The 25,617-nt window shown below is 41.2% G+C and overlaps 1 protein-coding gene across 1 annotated transcript in view; it reads right to left on the minus strand.

The window, feature by feature from the left end:
• Nucleotides 1-25,617, minus strand: part of LOC141095090 (uncharacterized) — a 616,558-nt gene that overhangs the window by 477,505 nt on the left and 113,436 nt on the right. The window contains exons 24-32 of the mRNA XM_073580971.1: nucleotides 16,599-16,786; nucleotides 14,139-14,216; nucleotides 7,805-7,822; nucleotides 7,614-7,640; nucleotides 4,339-4,410; nucleotides 2,727-2,807; nucleotides 1,971-1,997; nucleotides 833-877; nucleotides 75-143 (exon numbers count right to left, since the gene is read on the minus strand). Coding sequence (XP_073437072.1) covers nucleotides 75-143; nucleotides 833-877; nucleotides 1,971-1,997; nucleotides 2,727-2,807; nucleotides 4,339-4,410; nucleotides 7,614-7,640; nucleotides 7,805-7,822; nucleotides 14,139-14,216; nucleotides 16,599-16,786 — 605 coding nt within the window. The remainder of the gene's footprint in view (nucleotides 1-74; nucleotides 144-832; nucleotides 878-1,970; nucleotides 1,998-2,726; nucleotides 2,808-4,338; nucleotides 4,411-7,613; nucleotides 7,641-7,804; nucleotides 7,823-14,138; nucleotides 14,217-16,598; nucleotides 16,787-25,617) is intronic.

A 25,617-nucleotide genomic window follows, 5' to 3' on the forward strand; every position in this document is an offset into this window, starting at 1 on the left:
AAAGGACAAATTAAAATATAAAAATATATGAAAATGTGTTAGACAAGATTAAAGTAAAGGACACATATACTTACAGGGGATCCAGGAATTCCACCAAGTCCAGCCATTCCATCAAGTCCTCCCAGCACATAGCCAGGTTCCCCCTATGCCAAGAGATCATATTGAAAAATTAAAAAAAAAATTGAAGAAGACTGTTTATAGTAGTAGTATCAAATAATATATGATATAACCCTGAATGATTTTATGATATTATAGAAAATGTTAGTTTGGCTACACAGGAGTATTCTAAAGGATATGCCATAAATGCCAAAAAAGATCAGGTCCCACCTCTGAGACCCTCACCTGTTTGGAGAATAGTGGTCTATTGACACCCACAATTCTTAGTCTTTTTATTCTCCACATCATTCAGTGGAGAGATGACCACACCTAAGCAGTGACTACACTGAAATATTATTAGGATAATTTATTAGGATAAATTATCCCCCTTCAAAAAACTACGAAGAATGTTTATAATATCTTACTATTTTTTTGAAAAATAGAAACTGTTAGCATAACGACACTCAGCTAACAAGTGTATTCTAAACCTAAAGGATATGACATACATGCCAAATATGGGAAGGTCCCACCTTTGAGACCCTCACTTATCTGGAGAACAGAGATCTTTAATTAGACCCACAATTACCAGTCTTTGTATTCTCCATATACTTCAGTGGTAAGATGACCACACTTGTGCATGGTCTTTCCACAGAAGTCTATAGGAGTTACAGAAAAAACTGAAATGGGAAAAGGTGGGTAAAATGATTTTTATTGTAGGATGCAGAGGAAAACTTACTCTGTCCCCTTTTGGTCCAGGTGGTCCTGGGTAACCTTGATGTCCCTATAATAAATAAATTGTACCATAATGAATTTCTAAAAAGATAAAATAGGAGAATATACTTTTTACCAAATGTATTGTGAGTCAAAAGATAATATTATGAATTGATTGGAAATGTTTAAGTTTTTAGGGTGAAACCAGAGAGTATGGCTGTGCAGCACACTCGGGCTACTCGCAGTGCACAATTGACACACGATTTACTGACAAAATCACAGAACTGCCAGTGCAGGTGGGCATGGTTCATTTACAATGACTTGCCTCAACTTTACAGCTTATTCAAATGTTCTTTTTTTTTTTTGCAAATTTTTGTGCCAAGTATCTGTTTTTACCATTAGTCTTGCATTTGTTTTTCTTGTATGCAAAAAAATTCAAAGTTTGTCCTGTCCACTAAACAGTTAAAACAAAATAAGCAGTGCTTGGACAAAACAGACAGTATCCTACTGCTTTTCGTTTTTTTTCACAGACACATTGACTTGAGTTGGTGAATTTTATCTGTGCCTTGGATCCAAAACAGGTCTCCAGTTTTTTCCAAACAGTTAGTCCATAAAAAAATAACACAGACATGTGACTAGCCTATAAACTTAATGTGTATGCATTTTATCCTTGAAAATTACAGATAGAACACATACATGGCAGTCGCAATGAGGCCTGGAACTGGGATATAAGTTCAAGAACTTCAAATCCTCACTGATGACTGACTGCACAAAAATGAAACCTGCCTGGTCCATTTTTACAATAATTGTTTGTGGTGCTTGTTTTTGGATGTTTTGTGTATAGACTTCTATAGATTGCTAAAATATCATAGCAGATTGGAATCTAATGGCTATATCTAGCTAAAACATATATGTTTAGTATAGCATCAAACCAATAACCCAATGGGGACAATATAGGACAATGGCGTAAGAGCTTCAATGATTATTCTGTGTTTTATATCTATTTTAATGTCAACCTTAGTTACTGCTCGATTTTTTTCCGGAAACAGCTTTGCTATCGTTCCTGGGCTGCATCTGGTATTGCAACTTAATCCCCATCACTTGAATGGTGCCGAGTTTTTGGGAAAAGTAATAATACCCTTTAATTCTATTTGCTTACTTACAGTGTCTCCCTGGAAACCTTTATGACCCTAAAAAAAACCCCAAAGTTATATAAAATTAGGTTAATGTTCAATCGTACAATATTTAGTTTGCATGGAACATAAATATAAATATGTAATAAAAGGCATATAGATTACATCACTATTCCACCAATCCCGAGGTCAGGTGATAACTACTAGACTGGTGGGGGTCTGACCGCTAAAAACCCGACTGATCACCAGCAGTCACATCCCAACCAATCCAGAAGTTTTCAGTTATCATGTGGATAAGACCTAAATTTTAACCAGAATACTTCTACAGTATAAAATAATTCTACTTAGATTTATGTTAATACCTTTTATACCAAAGGGTTTTTGATCATGATTCATGGCATATTGATAAAAAATGTCATAACATTCTGATCATTGGGTCTGACTACCGGGACTCCCATCTATCCTGTCAAAATGCATGGGCCGCAGTGCTAGCTTAATTGTAGAGAACTGTAGTATCTCCCTACAGTTGAAAATATCACTATGCAGGGAAAATAGACAATGATACCTTGGTCACTTCAATCTCAAGGTTGGTGGGACTCCCACCAGTCAGATCTCCACCCATCAATATGCTTTTGCTCATCCGATAAATGTGACATAAAAGTGCAAGCAAGGGAGCTGTCTCTTAATGGAGTTATCTTGTGAAAACAACCCCTGTATGTTTACCCCATTTGCATAGTCAAAAACACACATACTTGAATGTACAGACTGGAATTATAATTTATTCACCATATGACCTGGTGGACCTGGAGGGCCTGTTCGACCAGGACGTCCTGGAAGGCCGGGAATACCATCTTGGCCAGGTAGACCCTAGAAAAATGGATGATGATGATGATGATGATGATTATTATTATTATTATTATTATTATTATCATTATGGCTGTATATTTAAAAAAAGGGCATGATTATAATAAACTGTTACAAACATATAACAAACATGTTCAGAAATCATTTATAAAATCTATAAAGAATGTGTGCATTTACAAGGACATGTGTTAGAAAGAAAACAAGTGCAAGTCTTAAATGATACTTCTATATTTACTATAGGCTCTCAAAGATGAGAACAATACAAGGAGAAATCAGTTGGGCATGATATATGATGTAGTCATCTGTGGCTTCATAATCTTTGCAAAAAGTGATATCCCTGTGCATAAAGAGTGGGGACCTCTCCCTTTTATTCAGATGATACATATGTCTTGGTGTTTAGATTTTCTATATACCACTACAATTAGAGCTGCCTGAGGAGGAACAGAGGCTTTGAATGTGAAGACATTTGGTCCACAAAGAGCACCAGTAATTGCAGGGGGAGCAAGTGCCTGTGAGAGGGGCACCGAGTTGTAAGTTTCTAGACACAGCACAGCTTGGAACTTACAGGAGGAGAGACCCCGAGCTCCTATCTACATGAGCACTGGCCGTGCTGATCACACCTCACTGAATTCTTTACTTACAGGATAACTACTTTCTACAAGAAAGATTTTCATCTTTTATAACTAATCTTACTATTTGTTTTCATTTGAATCATTATAGCATTTTTCTTCATAAAGGCGTATTCCCATTTCCAAGATCCTATCCCAATATTTAGCAGGAATAATAATAATAAAAAAATAGTATTAGCAAATACCTCCAATTAAAATATAGTATAGTTCTTCTGATGAACTATGTCGCTTATCCCATGTGCAGGGGAATGCAGTAGCTTAAATATCCATGGTTACGGCCATTAAGAAATAACAGGCTGTCACTACCTGAGTGGCCTTAACTATGGATACCTAAGCTACTGCAGTGCCCTGCACATGGGGTAAGCGACATAGCTAATCAGAAGAACTATGTACATTTCTAGTTGGAGGTATTTGCTAACATTATTATTACACCTATTACATATTGGAATAGGATCTTGGAGATGGATATACCCCTTTAATTGTGGTATGTTGGAAGTTACAGATTGCTATATTATTTCATTTTTACAACCACAGAGTGATACTCTCTTCAGACCAACACCAAGTTCTGAGGCTTGAAAAGCCCGACAGGAGACGTGTGGACAAGAGTAAGTACAGCTGATTTATGTCCTGTGGCAATTGATATTCATGGGCATGTTAGATCTAGTCATCAGATTTTCCATGCATATACACCAAGCATAATCTACTGATGTTTGTGAAAAATATCACTAGCTGTAGAAAATGTGGAACACCACTAAATGATAAACTAAACATCATGTTCTGAAACATTTATTCCGAATTCTTGAAAAAACATCAACCCATCACGATAGCTCATTTTAAATGTGCACATTATTTAAGAAGCATAGTTATATTAGTTTAAAAACATGAATTCAGGAATATCATAATACCCGTTCTCCTTTCTCTCCTTTAGAGTTCATGTTGAATAGGTCAATTCCCCCAGGCTGTAAACCTGTGAAAGTCTGTAGACATAGAGAAAACATGATTCCATCACACAGATAGAAGCACAATCTATTCTAATATTTCTAAACACTATTTTTCGGTGATTCCTTTGTATCTCCATTCATACTGCACCCACACACACAAATGATGCACGATTTGAAAGATAAACTTGCCCCCTTCAGCAAGAAAATAGCCAAACAAACCACTCATCCACGATTTGATCACAAAATACAGTTTAAACATTAATTTTCATAAATCTGCAGTAAGGAAAAATGACCTGCAGGTGGCACCAGAGTACTCCAAAGCACACTACCAACACATTTGTAAACATGCACTGCTTTTTCGGGGATTACTTCGCCCCACACACTCACATGATACACCATTTGAAAGGTAAACTTGCTCCCTTCAGCAAGAAAACAGCCAAACAAGCCACATATTCACAATTTTATCACTAAATTCAGTTTAAACATTCATTTTCATAAACCTGCAGAAAGACACAATGACCTGCAGGTGGCACCTCAACCGGAAGACATTTTTTGGCCTCTACTTATCAAAACAATTTATTGTATTACCAATCTACTGTATATAAATAAATACCTGTCTGTGTTCATCAGCTCATGAAATACATTTACATTTGACCAGCTTGCTTTTTCTGAAATTGCCTGCTCCCCCGACGACCAATGTGCGAAAATTTTGCACGGGGCCAAGCTAGTGTAATGTATATTTCTATTATTCAATCAGTAAAAGTAAAGAACATACACACTTATTCAATATGTTATGTATGATTTGAAATCTGAAGTGATTAAAACGGTGACATTTTCCTTTTAAATGTTCACTGTAATTTCAAAAAATATTGAATAAATCAATAGAAAAGGCAAATATAAGAAACTATCTCATATACTATATGTTAGAAAAAATTATTGGCCTCATTCTACACTTTTGAGACACATCTTCTCCTGCCCCATACCTCCAGAAATCAACATTCACATTGTACAACTGCTCAAATCCATCTTGGTCAAAGTAAAATGTTCTGAGAGCAAACGAAGGTATCAAGTTACAGAGCATATTAAACTCTATGGAAAGAAGAGGGTGGTGAAGAGTGAGGAGCACTCAGCATAGTTAGAAACCAGGCAGACAAAGGTAGAACCTGCTGCAGCTTCTAGCAAATTAATCCCTCTTGGGTGCTTGATTCACAGCCACACAGCTCAGTACTGCTGTAAAATGTTCTTAACGTTAATGCTGCAACTTTTTGTCATGTTCCATGCTGGATCAGGACTGATAAAAAGCACAGGTAACCTTTTTCTTCTAAGCTGTGCTTAAGGTTGGTTTTTGCCCCCGGTGGCCATTAGGATTATTGCACTCTGGTGTCGTTTGTTCTAAGTTTGCCCCCGGTTGTTGTGAGCACCATTGCACTCTAGTTTCTTTAGTTTAGTGCACATGATTATAATGCAGGTGTGATTGCTGGCTCTGCTATAAAAGAGTCACAGGTGTTGCAATCAGTGTTGGTGATAGTGTTCATTTCAACCATCCTTGGTGGAGGAAGGAGCTGGAGAGCATTCCTTGCAGCACTGTCTTAGCCCTGGTGTGGAAGGAGTCATAGGGGATTTCCTTGTAGCTCTGACAGAGCTTGGTGGCAGCGATTCAGGATGAGAGCTGCATGCTGGTGGTGGACTCTGTCGCCAGGAGCAAGTGCAACAGAGTAAAGCTAAGTGGTGTTTCCCCGTTTGTGTTTTTCCTTAGTGTGTATTAGTACATGGTGGGGCCAGTGCCTGTGCCACCCAGCTCCCTAGCAAGGGATAGGTGTAGGGTGTGCTAGGGTGACAGGTTCCTGATCGGCGCCCGGTGCGGAACTGGCATGGGGAACGTTAGGAGCATTAGGGACACTGACTCAGGAGAGTGCAGGAGGTCTCCACATCCCCTTTCCCTATCGCAGGGCCCATCGTTGTTACGCTAAGTGCACACGTACTTTATTGCCCTGCGGATTTTTCTGCGCAGAATTGAAGAAATCCGCAGGTCAAATGACCTGCTTTTTTCCTGCCGATTTCTTCCATTTTTCTTGTGGTTTTTGTGCGGTTTTCCCCTGCGGATTTGGAGAATGGAGCAGGTGGAAAATCGCACAAAAGAAGTGACATGCTGCATATTTTGAACCACAAGAAAACCGCGCGGAAAAATCCGCAGCGTCTGCACAGCGTTTTTTTTCTCTATTGATTAACATGCTACTGTACATCACAATGCGGATATGCAGTATTTCTGTGTGGTAAAATCCGCTGTGGATCCGCTGGAAATCTGCATCGTGTGCACATGGCCTAACTGTTTCCCTTCCCTTGTCTTGTTGTTTTAGTTACCGGCCTGCGAGCCATGTCACACAGGACGGGTCCACGTGACTCTTTTGTTTAAGTGCTACAGAGAAAGAACAGCAGTAATTTATCCATGTGTATGGGATGCAAATAAACTTGGCACTCAAATATGATGATGTGATGACAAAGATTTTAATGCAGTCCACAGAAAGTAGGAAACGTACAAATGAAACATCCCTAGGACTTTCTTCAGTGTACCGACTGCTTGTGTAGGTGCCTTTTGTGTTGTGTCCCTTTTAACCAGTCTGATGGGTATCACATCCTGATATTAGGCCTTGCATTCTCAGTGTCCATCGTAGCAAACACTCTTAAGGGCCCGAGCGTGGTGTGATGAGGAGCCAGATGTGGACGTAGTATCCACCGCTTGTTGTCAAGTGGTGGATACCGACAATACAAGGCCTAACATCATGGCCTGACACCCATTGGTGACATTCTGATTCTTAAATTAAAGTTCTAATCAGCACCTATACACCCAGTAGATTCACTGAAGAAGGTCCTCAGGACCGAAACGTTTGTAAATTTGCTACTTTCTGTAGACTGCATTAAAATCTTTGTCATCACATCATCATATTTGACTGCCAAGTTTATTTGCATTTATATTACAATTTGAGACCCTACTTGTGCACCAGAACAGTTGAGCCACAGTTTATCTCTATACTATGTATGGGAGACATCATAGTAGTTTGTCTCTACACATCAGATCAGAAAATTAAAGTAGGAGGGTGCAAAGTAGAATACTGGCGAAAAATGAAATACAGCTTATTCTGTTAAATGCCAGATGCACTTTAAGTTGAAAATGAAGTAATTCATTATAAGAACGGGAACCTGCACATTAACTTAAATATATCATACTTTTACAAACTTACATTTTGCCCTGGAGGACCTCTTTCACCCTGTAATACAAAAAAATAAAACAATATTATAATCAAACATATCTAAAATGAAATCTACATTTGTGAATTATCTATTGGATCTAAATGAAGAGTGCTATTAAAGTTGAAATACCTAACATTCTAAGAGTAAATAGTGGAAATGCTAAAATTCAAGGACAACTTACCCTTTCTCCTTTTTGTCCCTGTAGAGTAAAATAAAATTGTAATAAATATTTATATTTAATGTTAAAAGTCATTTTCAAAATTACACAAAAGGAAGTTAGAGACATGCTTGCTTTTATGCTGCTTACTCTTGTGCCGAATATTAAATTAAGCTAAAAGTGATTGCTAACTTTTCAGTACCATTTAAACTTTAAATTTAAATTTTAAAGCATATTGCTTGACTTGCTCAGAAGTGAGCAAGTCAAACAATATGCAAAAAGGGGAACATACCTGTATGTAAAATATGCTTGCAGATTCTAGAGCTATCTACAAAAGTTAGCTATGAAATCACTGTCAATAGTAATGTAATGAATAGTTTCAAATTTCTGAAAAAGATTACAATTTCTTAGCATTTTTTAAATACTAGGGATACAAATCACTTGGAAATCTTCGGCAAATAGCTTGTTAAATTTTAGATTACTCTACTGAAAAGTCTTACTACACGTAGGGGGGAACATATACAGAGGAAGGTCACAGTGCAAGGATGGTACATGTGCCCTCAGTCCAAATGTGTCTGGAGCCAAAGCTGTTTCCTGCTTTGGAGCTCGAAGTGAGCTCCCTTACCATTTGGGCCCCTGTGCTCCTACACAGCCTGCACCAATGGTATGTCTGCCCCTGACTACAAGGCATATAAAATCTACCTAGGGGCTCATTATATTATGACATATTGCCATACACACATATCTGTCAATAATAGACTTACAGCACCAGTTTTACATTTAATAAAAAATACTTTCAACTAAGGCCTCTTTCACACCAGTTTTTTGCATCAGTCAAAATCCGCCAAAAGGACGGATGGCGGATCCGTTTTAGTACTGATGACAACGGATGCCACCTGTCCGTTTTTTTGACGGATCCGACAAATGAAGAATTTTAAAGGAATCGCAGCCTGGAAAAGGAGAGAGAGAGAGAGAGAGGTTTTTTTTTGTCCAGCACCCAGAAAGAATTTCGGGTTAAATGAGTATCTGGAGGATCCGCCAGAGAAAAAAACGTTGCAAGCTCTGTTTTCAAATCTTTGAGGATGGTGACGGACAGCAACTTTTGGCGGATCCTCAAAAAAAACAGATGCAACGGACGGCAATCCGTCACAATCCGCCATTAATGAAAGTCAATGGGGGAAAAAAACGGATCCTCAAAAGAAAATTGAGGATCCGTTTTTTTCAAAACCTGGCGGATTGTGACTGATTGTAAAAAACTGAAGTGTGAAAGAGGCCTTAGCCAAGCTTGTTTATTAATATTATAGTAGCTAATGACTGTCTAAAGCCTTATTCACATCCAAATATTCTTGGGAAGTGTTTCATCATCTTTTTTAATCATAATTTTTCTCTCTGTAGGTTTCACTCCTGATTATGGCTTACTAATTCTGTAATAATAATAAATTTTATTTCTATAGCGCCGACATATTCCACAGCACTTTACATTTACTGATGCAAAATAATTACAGTTTCTGACGTGTGAATAAGGCCTAATATGTATAAACATGCTTTAACCCCATAAAATATGGACATATTTACTAATTAAAGACTTTCAAAAGTTATTAATGATAAAGGGATGCGTTACCAAAAGGATGAAACCCCTCTTATTGTTTAACTCCTTCACCCCAAGCCTGTTTTTACCTTCCTGACCATGCCAAATTTCACAATTATGACCCGTGTCACTTCATGAGTTAAGAACTCTGGAATGCTTCAAAGTATCCCAGTGATTCTGAGAAAGTTTTTCATGACACATTGTATTTTATGGTAGTGATAAACTTAGGTTGATATTTTTTGTGTTTATTTGTGATAAAATCGGAAGTTTTGGCACAAATTTTGAAATGTAGCAATTTTCATACTTTAATTTATGCCCCTTAACCAAATATTTATATCACACAAAATAGTTAATAAATAACATTTACATGTCTACTGTACTTTACATCAGCGTAATTTTTTAAATATAATTGTTTTAGTTAGGAAGTTAGAAGGATTAAAAGTTCAAATTTATCCAACACAACTTGCAAAACCATTTTTTGTAGGGACCACATCACATTTGAACTTACTTTGAGGGGCCTATATGACAGAAAATGCTCAAAAGTGACACCATTGTAAAAACTGCACCCCTCAAATTGCTCAAAATCACATTCAATAAGTTTATTAACCTTTCAGGTGCTTCACAGGAATTGAATCACTCTGGAAAAAATGAACATTTAACTTTTTCAAACAAAATTGTTGCTTTAGGCTAGTTTCACACTAGCGTTTTGGAGCGCAGCGACGGCCTGCGCACGGCCGCCGCTAAGCCCCGCCCCCTGCCGCGCCCCGCCGGTAGCTCCGCCCACCGGTGCATGACGCTGCATGCACCCTGCGTCCCCTATCTTTATCACAGGGGGCGCAGGCCGTGCGCAGTATGCGTTTGGCGGCGCATGCGCCTTTTTGACGGTGCGCCGACGCAACCAAAATGCAGCAGGTTGCGTTTGGCGCAGGTCGGCGCACCGTCAAAAGGATGCATGCGCCGCCAAACGCATACTGCGCACGGCCTGCGCCCCCTGTGATAAAGATAGGGGACGCAGGGCGCATGCAGCGTCATGCGCCGGTGGGCGGAGCTACCAGCGGGGGCGCGGCAGGGGCGGGGCTTAGCGGCGGCCATGCGCAGGCCGTCGCTGCGCTCCAAAACGCTAGTGTGAAACTAGCCTTAGCCCCAAATTTAGCAGTTTTACAAGGGTAACCATACAATTTTTTTTGGTGCAATTTCTGTTGAGTACACGGATACCCCAAATGTGGTAGAAAACTACTGTTTGGGCACAAGGCAGGGCTGAGAATTGACTTTTGGAATGCAAATAGCCTTTGTGTTACCAGTAACGTTGAAACCCTTTATATTTCCGTTAACAGATGATGGATCTGAGTGGGGACTTGCTTTTTTGTGGACTGAGTTGAAGCTTTATTGTGAACATTTTATAATTTGAATCACATTTATCCTGCGCTCTATGCTGAGCCCTTAAATCGGTGTTTCCATCTAAATTTCCAAATGACATGATTCAGATGAAACCCTTGATCGATCCAATCACTATAATGATGCAGCAGAGTTACTCTGGAGTCCATCTGGGCACTGTTCAGTGAAATCCTTTTAGAGAAGTGCACAAAACTGTGGCTTTTATACACGCTTAAAAAGACGGACACCATCGGATCATAGACTAGACAGTGTCCACAGTGCCTCCATCTGCCTCATTATATAGAATTTCCTTCTGAGATTTCATCTTAATCATGTATTTCAGATATTTACACGTTAACCCAGGTGTAAGCGCTCAGCACAAAGTGCAGGATAAATGTGAGCAAAGCCTTACTGCAATTTTTGGGAGGCAGAATGAACAAATCAACAGCAGATGAAGAATTGATTTTATTTATTTTTTACACCATTCCTAGTGTGGTATAAGTGATTAGATGACTTTATCCTTTGGGATGGTGCAATTACAGTGATACCTGATTTATTTAGCTATTTATGTTTGGCAGCTGTCACACACTAGGAGACTTTTTTTGTGAAAACAAGTTTTTGCATTGATATATTTTTAGAGCTATAATTTTTATATTTTTCTTCAGGCAAAGTTATGTTAGGGCTTGTTTTATGTGACACAAGTTGATGGCTTTTATTGGTACTATTTTTGGGCACATAACATTTTTTGATCGCTTGCTATTCTGAATTGTGGAAGGGAGAATGAACAAAAAACGAAAAATCAGGAATTAGCTTTTTGTTTTATTATGTAATTCTGCTTGTGGTACAATTTATAAGACAGTTTTATTCTTCAGGCCAGTACAATTGCTACAATACCACATTTAAATAGTTTTTTTTATAATTTTGTCATTTTTACACAATAAAAACTATCTTATAGAAAAAAGAATGTTTTTGCATCACTTTATACTGAGAGCTATAGTTTTTTTTATTTTTCCACTGATGGAGCTATATGGCAGCTTCTTTTTTGTGGGACAAGATGGTGTTTTCAGCAATATAATTTTTATTTACATTTGTCTTTTTGTTCGTGTTTTATTCCACTTTTTATTCAGTATGATGAGAAAGTATAGTTTTTTGCCTTATTTTTTATTTATTTATTTACAGTGTTCACTGAAGGGGTTAACTAGTGTGACAGTTTTATAGATAAGGTAATACTGGAAGCAGCAATACCAAATATGTGTACTTTTTTTCGTTTCTTTTTGTTTTTACATAAATATATGTTTATGGGTATAATTTTTTTTCATTTTTTATTATATTTAAAAAAAATACAATTTTGTTTTACTTTTTTACTTCATCTCTCTTTTGAACTTTAACATTTTTCGCTCTGATAGCTGGTATAATACATTTCAATGCAGCACCATTGCAATACCTGTGAGTATTAGTACTCGCTCACATTAGGCGTATAAAAAATTGCTTCGATGTTGCTCCTGAAAGTTGGACGAGTGAAATCCGTATGTGTCAACTAATGTCATAAGAGTTCTATGTGAGTGTGTGATTTTTTTTCCTCACCTAGCATACATATGACATGCGTATGCAATCCGTATGCAATCCACATGCAATGCGTTTTTAACAAAAGATTTTACATACTGTAATTCTCTGTCATTTAAAGCTCGGTTACAAACTAATAAAGCAATCTTATATAGAGATATAGATAGAATAGATAAAGAGATAACTAAAATAGGATAGATGTCCTGTAGATATTTAATGTCACAAGCCTCTATATAAAATAAATTAGCACCCTTTAGTGCCTTTCATGTGGCGCTAACGGGTGTTTAGCCTTATTTCACCTATTACATAAAGAATTAATTTAAAAAAATTGTGTGGGGTCCTTCTCTTTTATTTACCAGCTAAGAGAAAGCAGACACCTGTTGTCACGAGGGTGTCACGTCCCCCTGGAAGACCTGGAGTTAGATGGTTACATGAATCTCAGGTCTTCTTTAGAGATGGTGTGAGTTGTGTCCCATATTAAATGGCTTGATGTCAGTGGACATTACACAGTTGACATCAACCCCAAAGCTATTACCCTGATTGCCAACGCACCAGGGAAATTGGGAAGAGCCAAGACTAAGCACTAGAATTGTCAAATCTAATTGATGCCCCTGAGTCTTATTAGTCTGGAAAGGGGCAAATATCCATGGCCTTTCCCAACCTATTAATATCACCCAACAGCTGTCTGTTTAGCCTTTGCTGATTATTAAAGATAGGGGGGACCCCAAGTCATTTTTCTTGGGGTCCACCTTTTTAATAACCAATAAAGGCTAGGAAGACAGCTGTGAAACTGGGAAGCTCCATGGATTTTGTCCCCTTCCCAGAATAATAACACCAGCTTAAAGTTGTCTGATTTCCCTCAGCTGGTAAGTAATAAATAGGTGGGATCCCACACCATTTTTTTAATTTACATATTTAATTATTAGCTAAATACAAGCACAAAAAACTACACACACAAAGCACTGATTATATATCTCACTGACATATTTCTATCTATTCTATTCTCACAGTTTGGACTGTGAATTTACTGTACTTGGCTGATGAAATGGTGGGTTTCATTTGAGATGTGTGCGTAAAATTCAGACGGAACACCTATGGTGCGTGTGCTATGTGATTTTTTTTGTCACATGCATTGACTTCCATTGGCAAGTCTGATCTGATTCTCACAATTGCAGCGTGCTATGATTTTTTTTCTCAGTCCGATCCAAGCTGAAAAAAACTTGCAGATGCGCACTGAATCATTCTATAACATTGGTCAGAGTGTAATGCGATGTTTTCTCACATTGCAATCTTCCATATTATATGCTAACGTGAGCAAGCCCTCACACTGACAGAAGCCTTTTAGACCATGCTATTTGCAAGGCTGAACTGGCTTGCGATAGCTGACAGACCCGGGGGTCATCGTGATGACCTCTGGTTGCCATGACGAAGATTGGGCCCTTGTGAAGAGGGGGCGGTGGCGATCGCATGGGAGATTTAGCTTCCTACACGTTGCGATCGATATCAATCATGGTATTTAGGTGATTAAACATCCCGAGGAAGTGCAGGCACCACTCCTGGACATGACAGCCAGGGCTCGGCTACCATGTAAGCCGACTTCCTGGAAACGATAGCTTGGGTAAAACTTCTGTGTTGCACACAATTGCCATGACGTACATAAGAACACCTATCCGACCATGACGTATAGGTATGTCAAATGTCGTGAAGGGCTTAATGAAATAAGTATTGCAGTTACCATGATAGCAGTAAGCAGTAATATAGCTAAAAAGATTTAACAAACACAATGTACATTTACTGGAAATGTGGGTGGCAACATAGATGAATAACAATTACTTTTGAACATGTTGATGTGCACGGTCCTTCTGGCTGCTCGGGAAGTTTCTCTTCATTTTCTGACTCTGTATTTATAGACTAAAAAACAGTCAAAGAGTTTGAAGTGTCTTGAGACAAATATAAATCAGCAATAGAATAAGAGCAACATTTTATTTAATATAAGACACATACTGTGTTTTCTGACATGATTTCAGGTAGTAATTTTCATAGTTAAGCTGGGACTTCAAGGGGTCTTTGGCTATGACACACGTGCATTGGCAGCGATATGTAGCTCCTACATTGCAATGTAATGGTAGAGAATGTGATCATGCAATATTCTGGAAACACAACTAATAAGTCTAAAAAAGTCTAATTTATTTTGACTTTTTGCAACTTGCTTGTTGCTGTCATGTCAACTTGTGATCCCATTCATTAACATCACACTGCAAAGTAGCATCTATTTAGCAGCATGCTGTTATTTTTTATATAAGAGTCTTAAACTTGAAGAGTTAAGGCTTGGTCTTAGGATATTCCAATGTCCTCAATGAAGGATTGTCTTCAACGACATTGAAATATTCTAAAGACCAAGCCTACTTTATCTAAGTACAGTACTTATCACAACAGCCACATATGACATCAAGGAGAAGTAGAAACTTGGGTGACATTTTGGTGTATAGCCACTATGTCCCAACTATCAAAACCCCATTTAATTCAAATGGGCCCCCTCAGGGGTGTTTCCCTTGTGGCAACTGCATCGCCTGCAAAAACATCCAACGGGCATCCTCCTTTGACACAGCAGATGGAACTAAACTTATTCCATGAGGCAATAATACATTAACTGTACAACCACACAGGTGCGGCTGTGTGGTTGCAGTCAGGCGCTGGCGCCCCATGTGACCGCGCTGTGCTGACGGGTGGATTCACACTCACAGGACTTTACGAGTGCTGGTGCGCATGAGCTGAACCCTGCATCATGAATGGTTCCAGCCCATCAGCTGATCAGAGAAAACGGATACATATAGAGAGACAACTAAAATGTAAAGCCACGCCCCCTGAGGAAGCTACCGCCTAGCAAAACGTGCAATGGGGACAGAGAGCTGGGGTTCTACCCTATTCACATCAATGGGTAATGGCTGCTATATTTGATCTATACCTTTATGTTTTTGCCAACCTTCGCTAAATTGTCGACTTATATAACTATATGTGATGGGTGACATTGCACATATGACTATTTTCTTCAGTGTGGATGTTGATTTGGATGTGCAACAATACTTGATCTAATGCTGAAATTGGTACCAATACACTGTTGCAGTCCACGTAAACAACGTACTGAATATTTAATGATACGTGTGCAAATATTATTACTATGTATATTGTCATCCTGATTGTCTATAGGATGGCTACAATATTTTGATTACTCTGCGTGCATTAACCCAAAGGTTATTTTACACATATAGCACCCCTTGCTTTATCTACTCTGTTTCTAGTGTCACTGGTTTCACCTCTATTATTATTTTTTGCTCAATTCTGTGTACGTGTTTGTATGTTTGTAATTCTGCTTTAAAATTGTTCTAATAAAATGTAAAGGATTTTTATGGTATAGCATCAACTCGTGTTTCTCTTCATATTGATATTTGATTGAGTCGCTATCAAACCTAATATATGGATACTTTTGCATATGCATGCATAAATCATTATGAAGTTAATTAGGGGTTTTTCTATTTATACTATTGTAACATGTGTTAACAGTATCAGCTAGTCAACATACTTTATTCTGCTTACCATTATTAAGCAACACAAATTAAAATAATAATAATAATAATAATAATAATAATAATAATAATATTGTTAAGAAAAATTAAGTTAGGCAGGTTGGTTCGGCCCACCACAACAATCACAGTCTCTTATGTGGCCCCATTGGGAAAATTGATTACCCAGCCTTGGCCTAAATCATGATTTTTTTAAATGCAAAAACTGCATGCAATTTTGGACTCATCAAAGCTGCACCATGTTGCCTTATGTTAAGGAATCGTTAATATTGTAGCCATTATTAATCAATTATTAATAATCTGAATCTGTTCAGCTAATGTCAGAAAGCACAGCTGGGAAGTGGTGATGACGCAGATGATTAGGTCAAAAACACGCATGCAATTCAATAGGTCATTTATTAACTGTATGTTGCATAGCAAGGTCGTTATTGGCACAGGTGTTCCACATTAATTATATTGACCTTAATCAATTTGGGTCAAGCAATCAAATAATGCGATGTCTATGCAATGTTTGATAGCCATGCTTATGCTAAAACTGAATGCAGTCAGCTGTACACTATCATGTCACAAATGTGATGTTTGGCATTATCCTACATAGTAAAACTAAGTATATAACCAGCTAACTGATCAATACAAGTCCCAACAATGTATAAAGCAATATCAAAAACAATAAAATCAGTAATGACGACAATATCTTACTAAATAATTTTACCTCTGCATGCTGCATTTTTATTGGATTTTCACTCTCAGAGCATATTGTTTCTATCAGCTCCTGTACAATTGTTGAAAAGTCATCAAAAGAACTGACAAAAAAGATGTCCTCCAAGTTACGATTCATCATAATGGACCGTAGTTCATCCATATCTGCTGCTCCTACCCCAACAGCTATCATTCGTATTCCTATTAAAGTAAAAAAAACAAAAACATTAGGGGTTTCTATTTTGGACAAGTTTACTGAATTACAAGGTTTCCCATAACGTGTAAACAAGTGTCCTTCTCTAGGGACTTTCAATATTAACCCCTTCCCAACATAGCGCTTTTCCATTTTTTGCTTTTTTATTTTTCTCCTCCCTTTCTTCCAGCCAAAACTTTTTTTATTGTGGAGACCATACATAGATAGCTGTGGTTATCCCATACTGTATATAGGTAACTGACATGGACATACTTTATATAGTGGAATATGTGGGTCATCATATTGAGTATAAACAGATGTAGTCGCCAAAGACTGTATATAGAGAACTGTGGTGGCCTCAAAAGGTGTATAGTAGACCATCATACTGTGTATTACTGTGTATAGGTGTTATGTCTGTCAGAGACCCCAGGCTCAAAAACAATCTCAGACAGAAATGGCACAAGCCACTTCGTCTAACAGATTCCCGAGAAACCCGGACCTTCACCCTTTAACTCCTGTACAGGGATGTGATCTTACAACAGTGTACAGTGGATTGCTTCTTCGGAAGGGCTGTCTCTTGTAAGAGTGCACCAGAGGCAGAAAGGATCACCAAGCCAAGAAGGCACATCATGGACAAAATCAGGAGACAAGAAAGTAGTCAAAATTCAAGCCAGAGTCAGAACACAAGAAATACAAATCAGTATACAGGATGTAAGTTAGAGAGCCTAGTACTAGCTAAGCAAACTAATAAATGGAGACTATCTGCTGGGGACTAATGGGATAATCTGGGATAATCTGCTAGTGACTATCTACTGGGGTTTATAAAGAAGGGCTCCCTGACCATGGCTTTCAGCAAAAACCTAATTATCTAACAACTCAATGAGGCAAAACACGCAAGAATAGCAAAGAGGTCAACTAGTCGTAGCAAGCTAACAACTAAACACCCACATGCTGCTGATGTCAAGTAGTCATCGTAGTGTTATTGCTCCACCACTAGTGTTGAGCATTCCGATACTGCAAATATCGGGTATCGGCCGATATTTGCGGTATCGGAATTCCGATACTGAGTTCTGATACTTTTTGCATATCGAATACCGGAATCGGAAGTTCCCATAATGCTATCAGCCAATTTGATTTGATTCAGCCAATGAGGAATCCTAAGAAGTGTGGGCACATCCTGTTAGGCATGTAGGCATGTTAACTAATGGCATGGCTGTGATTGGCTGCGAGCAGACCACCCAGCTGCTCCTCCCCCAGACACACGCTGAACAGTGATCTATGGAAAGTGAAACTAGTGAGGGAGGAGGAAACGTCCAGTTCTCATTTCAATGCCAGAACACCCCCCCCGGACGTTTATCTTAGAAGCAAGAGATGATATCTTGGAAACCGTGCAGACTAGCCACAGAAGGTAAATTACTTATTGTTAGCATTCTGCAGCCTAGATATGCACTGAGATTATGTGAAAAGCCCGAACAACCTGTTCTGTTATGTATTTCCACCAAGTTGGATCGCCCACCAGGGCTGGTGGGGTTCTCGGTATCGGGCCCGTTGGTTTCAATGGGAGATGTCACGGTAGCTGTGACCCGGTCCGTGGCCCTGGGCGTCCATTGTAAAAGGGAAATGTTGAACGTGTGGATGATGATTAAAGTTTATGAGTGAATGATTCATGACGCCACCTGTGGTGTTCGGCAATGAAGATGTTAAGCCAACGCTGCAGACAGATCCTCTGGGACAGATGGTGTGGTGCAGCTTTGATGTTGTGGCCCTCCACAGGTAGGGCTGTAGTCCCAGGGCAGTGTAGATGGAGAGGTAGTGAAGAGACGTAGATGGTGCAGTGCCAGGCACAGAGATGTAGCAGTGCTGAGTGTGTTGGTGCAGGAATAACTGGAGGACACCAGGGCATGTAGTTCCAAAGCTTTACTCACAGTCTGTTGTGCATACAGGTGCCCGCATCCGTGCCGTGTCCTCCGGGTCAGGGGCTCAGTCAACCTCCAAGCTAGATGAAGCACTCCGTTCCAACACTCCGCCAACATGTGCCTTTTCTGAACGTCTCCCTCTATTGCTACACAACCCCTTTAACATAGTCAATATCTTTGTAACTCCGAACGTCTTAAAAAAAATTAATTCCTGCTATTCAATTTGATTGGGCTAAACCTCTATGCCTTTAATGTCTCCTCCACCTCCCACAATACAGTCTACATTATTCTTAGTTGTTTTCCTTCATGTATAATTAACCTACAAGGAAAGAAAGGGTTTATTTTAATTCCGATATTTCTGTCCCATTGAATTGCATTGGTTTCCGGTATCGGAATCGGCGATATCCGATACTTTTTTGGTATCGGTCCGATCCAATCCGATCCGATATTTCCCGATATCGGAAGGTATCGCTCAACACTAACCACCACCTAACGAACAGGGCAAGGGTTACAACAGTGTGTTCAGACATGGATGTGACAATATAGAGCTCTGGAGGCCATTACACTGTGTATAAGGAAATATGTGGAGCTGTGGGTACTCCATACTGTATATAGGTAGCTGACATTGACATCATATTTCATATAAGTGGCATTGGGGGTCATCATACTGTGTCTAAGAAGCTGTGGTGTTTCAGGATTTTAAATAGAGAACAGTGGCAGCTTCAAAAATTGTATAGTGAGCCATCTTACTGTGTATAGGGAGCTGTGAGAGCTATTATACTGTGTATAAAGAGATATGGGGAACACCATACTGTATATAGGAGGCTGTGAGGACATCATACTGTATTTAGGGAGATGTGGGAGCTCCAAACTATATATAAGGAGATGTGGGTACCCCAAACTGTGTAGTGGGAGATATTTGGACATCATAGTGTATATAGAGGGGCTGCAGAGGTCATCCTATTTTAAGGGAGCTGTAAGAGCCTCATACTGTAAATAGGGAACTGTCATGAACATCATGTCATATATTGGATAGCTGTAGGAGTTATTATACTGGGCATAGGGAGCTGTGTTGGACTCATGCTATATATAGGGAGCTGTGGCTGCCTCATAATGTTTATTGGGGTTCATATTACCAAGGGCGGACATACCGCATGTGCAGCCAGTACACTTGCACCAGGGCCCGGAGGTGGAGGGGGGCCCCTGCAGGGCGGCTAAAACTATGGGCAATCTGGCCTTTTATCTGGCCCTAAGGTTCCGGAGGGCCAATGGCCAGATTGCGCTCATGTGCAATGATGGAGGGGGTGGAAAGGGCAGTGATCGGGTGGTGGGGGAGAAGGCAATGATGGGTGTGGTGGGGAGAAGGCAATGATGGTGGTGATGGAATGGACAATGATACGGGTGGTGGGGAAAAAGGCTATGATAGAGGTGGTGGGGGAGAAGGCAATGATGGAGGTGGTGGAAAGGGCATTGATGGAGCTGGGGGAGAAGGCAATGATGGAGGTGGTGGAAAAGGCAATGATGGGGTGGTGGGGGAGAAGGCAATGATGGTGGTGGTGGGGAGGAGGCAATTATAGAGGTGGTGAATGGGCAATGATGGTGTGGTGGGAGAGAAGGCAATGATGGAGGTGGTGGAAAGGGCAATGATGGGGTAGGGGAGAGGACAATAATGGAATGCGGGGGGAGGAGGACAATGAGGGGTGTAGGGGATTGTGATTGTGATAGAAGTAAGGGGGATTTATAATGGACTTATGAATGAGGAGGTGGAGGAAGACGTTATTATCGCTTATTATGTCTAATACAGTCCCTTAGAATATAGTCTACTCACTTATTATACATAGCACAGCCCTTAGCATATAGTGCACTCATTTATTATGTATACCACAATCCTTAGTTACATAGTTTCCTCTTTTATTATGTATAACACCATCCCTTATTGCATACCATCCTCTCTAGTTATATATGGTTTTTGTTATTTTTGTTATTCACAGCGCCCTCTTTTATTACATAGTCCACTCTCTTGTTAGATATAAAATGACTGCTGATGGAGAAGCCTGTGACCAGATGAACAGTCCATCAGCTCTTCCATTTTAAAAAAAGTTTTACCATGCTCCATTAGACACCACTGCATTATACAGCTAACAAAACATAAATATATATAGCTTTGTCACCATAAAACACAAAGCCCAGACACATTTCTTGTACAGGGGCGACAAGCTGTCAGTGTCCGCACCTGTATATGACTGTGTAAAGGCAGATGTGGGGGCCATCATATTGTGTATAGTAAGTTATGTTGGACATCATACTGTATATAAGGAGCTGTGAGGTCATCCTTCTTTATCTAGGAGAGCTGTGGGGGCCATCAAACTGTGCATAGGGGATGTCATGATCCATGCTGGATCTTGACTGATATAATGCACAAAGTAACCTTTTTTTTCCTAAGCTGTGCTTAAGGTGTTTTTCCCCCGGTGGCCATTAGGATTATTACACTGTGTGTCATTTTTTCTAAGTTTTCCCCCCGGTGGTGGTGAGCATCATTGCACTTTGGTTATTTTAGTTTTGTGCACGGAATTATAAAACAGGTGTGATTGCTCTATAAAAGAGTGTCAGGTGTGGTAATCACTGTTGGTGATATTGTTGGTCTTTTCCAACCATGCTGGGTGAAGGATGGAGCTGAAGGAGAGTCCCAGGCAGCTCAGTGAGAGTCCTGGAGTGGAAGCTATGGTGTCTGCAAGGAGGGCTGGCATGGCTTGGTGGAGTTGCAGCTATGGTGTCAGCAAGTTCTTGCATGGCTTGGTGGAGTGGCAGCTATGGTGTAGAGCTGCACTCATGATGCTGGACTCGGTTGCTGGAAAGCTGGACTCAAGATGCTGGACTCTTTTGCTGGAAAGCTGGACTCATATGCTGGACTCTGTTTCTCGACAGCTGCATGCAGGTGGTGGACTCTGTTTGCTCCAAGGCTGCATTATGGTGCTGAGAAGAGTCCAGGACAACTCAGTCAGAGTCTTGGAGTGGCAGCTATGGTGTCAGCGAGGAGTTCGTGTAAAGCATGGTGGAGTGGCAGCTATGGTGTCAGTGAAGAATTCTTGCAAAGCTTGGTGGAGTGGCAGCTATAGTGTAGAGCTGCACTCAGTTGCTGGACTCTTTTGCTGGAAGCTGCTCTCAGATGCTGGACTCCGTGGCTGGACAGCTGCGCTCAGGTGCTGGACTCCATTGCTGGACAGTGCACCCAGATGTTGGACACAGTGGGAGTAAGATGCACTCAGGTGTTGGACTCTGTTGCCTGGAGCAAGTGCATCAGAGCAAAGCTAAGTGTTTCCCTGTTTGTCACTTTTCCTCATGTTGGTGTTAGTACAGTGGTGGGGCCAGTGCCTGCACCACCCAGCTCCCTAGCAAGGGATAGGTGTATGGTGTGCTAGGGCAACAGGTCCATGATCGGCGCCCGGTGTGGAACCGGCATAGGGAATGTTAGGAGCGTTAGGGATACTGACTCAGGGGAGTGCAGGAGGTCTCCACATCCCCCGTTCCCTATTGCAGGGCCCACCATTGTAAATGTTTCCCTATCCCCTTGTCTTGTTGTATTAGTTACCGGCCTGCGGGCCGCGTCACACTGGACAATTACATGTGCCGTGTCCTGTTGTATCAGTTACCGGCCTGCTTGTCGTGTCACACAGGACAGGGCACGTGACATTATCACCAACCATTACATTTTTTTTTTCTGGTGAGCCTCGGGCTATGTTCAGACCTGTGAGCATTTGCTGCTGGGCCTCACTGAGGTGAGTGAGGAGCTGCATGGTGTGTAAGCAGTTCCAGCGGCAGTAATCAGGGTCTGGGGCTTTCCTTCTGACTCAACCGGAAAATCAAATAGCGGCTGGCAATGAAGCCCCCTAGAGTCGCTGCTGGGGAGCGGGACTTGCTCATACTGGCGGACGCACCCAGACAGGTGGGTGGAGTTGGTGTCCCCATGGTGCTGTCTGGGGTTCCCTGAGGTGAAGGGGTACGTCCCGGTAGTGAGCAGACTGGTGTTAGTCCGTGGGGCTCACGCCAAATCTTCCATATCACCGAAGAAGCCGCCCCCTCCTGGTTGTGTGGAGGAAGGCAACCAGGGAGTGTTTTTTTCCTCTATATCCCAGGCCCCTCTCTCACCAGTGTGAGCAGCAGGTGTGCTGCGGGGGAGTAGGGTCAAATCTCAACCCTCCCCATTAGCCAACCCTGGGAGGTGCAGACCTCGTGGTGTAAAGGGTTGGGGGGTGGTGTACCCCTTGGTGGAGTGCGGGGGTGTGAGTGTGGTGACACAGGGGGACGCATCTGTTGTTAATCCCAGAGAGAGTTCCCCGATTATTGACAAACGAATGTATGGCAATAAACGTTCAGGTCCGGACCTGTGTGTGAACGAGTTTGTATGGGTCCCACCAAAAAGAAATGCATCTAGTGGGAGTGTGTTGTAAGTGGTGCCTCCAGAACTTATATTGCCAATACCAGCGGTGCATTTGTCATTAACCTGAAGTGTTAGGTAGTGGTTGGGGTGAACTCTGGATCTGGGCATCCCCGCTGTAGGTGGTACCCTGATGGGGAGCGGTCTTGAGGGTCCAGAGGCCCCTCAATAAGGGGAGGTTACTGTCGTGATCCATGCTGGATCATGACTGATATAATGCACAAAGTAACCTTTTTTTCCTAAGCTGTGCGTAAGGTGTTTTTTCCCCCGGTGGCCATTAGGATTATTGCACTGTGTGTCATTTTTTCTAAGTTTTCCTCCCAGTGGTGGTGAGCGTCATTGCACTTTGGTTACTTTAGTTTTGTGCACGTAATTATAAAACAGGTGTGATTGCTCTATAAAAGAGTGTCAGGTGTGGTAATCACTGTTGGTGATATTGTTGGTCTTTTCCAACCATGCTGGGTGAAGGATGGAGCTGAAGGAGAGTCCCAGGCAGCTCAGTGAGAGTCCTGGAGTGGAAGCTATGGTGTCTGCAAGGAGGGCTGGCATGGCTTGGTGGAGTTGCAGCTATGGTGTCAGCAAGGAGTTCTTGCATGGCTTGGTGGAGTGGCAGCTATGGTGTAGAGCTGCACTCATGATGCTGGACTCGGTTGCTGGAAAGCTGGACTCAAGATGCTGGACTCTTTTGCTGGAAAGCTGAACTCATATGCTGGACTCTGTTTCTGGACAGCTGCATGCAGGTGGTGGACTCTGTTTGCTCCAAGGCTGCACTATGGTGCTGAGAAGAGTCCAGGACAACTCAGTCAGAGTCCTGGAGTGGCAGCTATGGTGTCAGCGAGGAGTTCGTGTAAAGCATGGTGGAGTGGCAGCTATGGTGTCAGTGAAGAATTCTTGCAAAGCTTGGTGGAGTGGCAGCTATGGTGTAGAGCTGCACTCAGTTGCTGGACTCTTTTGCTGGAAGCTGCTCTCAGATGCTGAACTCGTGGCTGGACAGCTGCGCTCAGGTGCTGGACTCCGTTGCTGGACAGTGCACCCAGATGCTGGACACAGTGGCAGGAAGATGCACTCAGGTGTTGGACTCTGTTGCCTGGAGCAAGTGCATCAGAGCAAAGCTAAGTGTTTCCCTGTTTGTCACTTTTCCTCATGTTAGTGTTAGTACAGCGGTGGGGCCAGTGCCTGCACCACCCAGCTCCCTAGCAAGGGATAGGTGTAGGGTGTGCTAGGGCGACAGGTCCATGATCGGCGCCCAGTGCGGAACCGGCATAGGGAACGTTAGGAGCGTTAGGGACACTGACTCAGGGGAGTGCAGGAGGTCTCCACATCCCCCGTTCCCTATCGCAGGGCCCACCGTTGAAAATGTTTCCCTATTGCCTTGTCTTGTTGTATTAGTTACCGGCCTGCGGGCCATGTCACACTGGACAATTACACGTGCCGTGTCCTGTTGTATCAGTTACCGGCCTGCTGGCCGTGTCACACAGGATGGGGCACGTGACATTGGACCTGTGTAGCCATCATACTATGTATAAGCAGCTGTGAGGGCCCTATACTGTATATAGGGAATTGTCATGGATATTCTACTGTATGTACAGTGGGGGAAATAAATATTTGATCCCTTGCTGATTTTGTAAGTTTGCCCACTGACAAAGACATGAACAGTCTATAATTTTAACAAAATTTTAATTTTAATTTTAGGTTAATTTTAACATTAAGAGATAGAATATCAAAAATGAAATCGAGTAAATCGCATTGTATAAATTCTATAAATTTATTTGCATTTTGCAGTGAGAAATAAGTATTTGATTCAATAACAACCATTAAGAGTTCTGGCTCCTACAGACCAGTTATACGCTCCTAATCAACTCGTTACCTGCATTAAAGACAGCTGTTTTACATAGTAACCTTTATAAAAAAAAACTCCTGTCCACAGACTCAATTAGTCAGTCAGACTCTAACCTCTACAACATGGGCAAGACCAAAGAGCTTTCTAAAGATGTTAGGAACAAGATCATAGACCTGCACAAAGCTGGAATGGGCTACAAAACCGTAACTAAGACGCTGGGTGAGGAGACAACTGTTGGTGCAATAGTAAGAAAATGGAAGAAATACAAAATGATTGTAAATCAACATCGATCTGGGGCACCATGCAAAATCTCATCTCGTGAGGTATCCTTGATCATGAGGAAGGTGAGAGATCAGCCTAAAACTACACGGGGGGAACTTGTTAATGATTTCAAGGCAGCTGGGACCACAGTCACAAAGAAAACCATTGGTAACGCATTACGCTGTAAAGGTTTAAAATCCTGCAGTGCTCACAAGGTCCCCCTGCTTAAGAAGGCACATGTGCAGTCCCGTCTGAAGTTCACCAATGAACATCTGGATGATTCTGTGAGTGAGAAGGTCAGATGAGACAAAAATTGATCTCTTTGGCATTAACTCAACTCGCCGTGTTTGGAGTAAGAGAGATGCTGCCTATGACCCAAAGAACACC

The sequence above is a fragment of the Dendrobates tinctorius genome, unplaced genomic scaffold (assembly GCF_039654945.1).
Source record: "Dendrobates tinctorius isolate UK_male_01 unplaced genomic scaffold, ASM3965494v1 ptg000066l, whole genome shotgun sequence".
Lineage (NCBI taxonomy): Eukaryota > Metazoa > Chordata > Amphibia > Anura > Dendrobatidae > Dendrobates > Dendrobates tinctorius.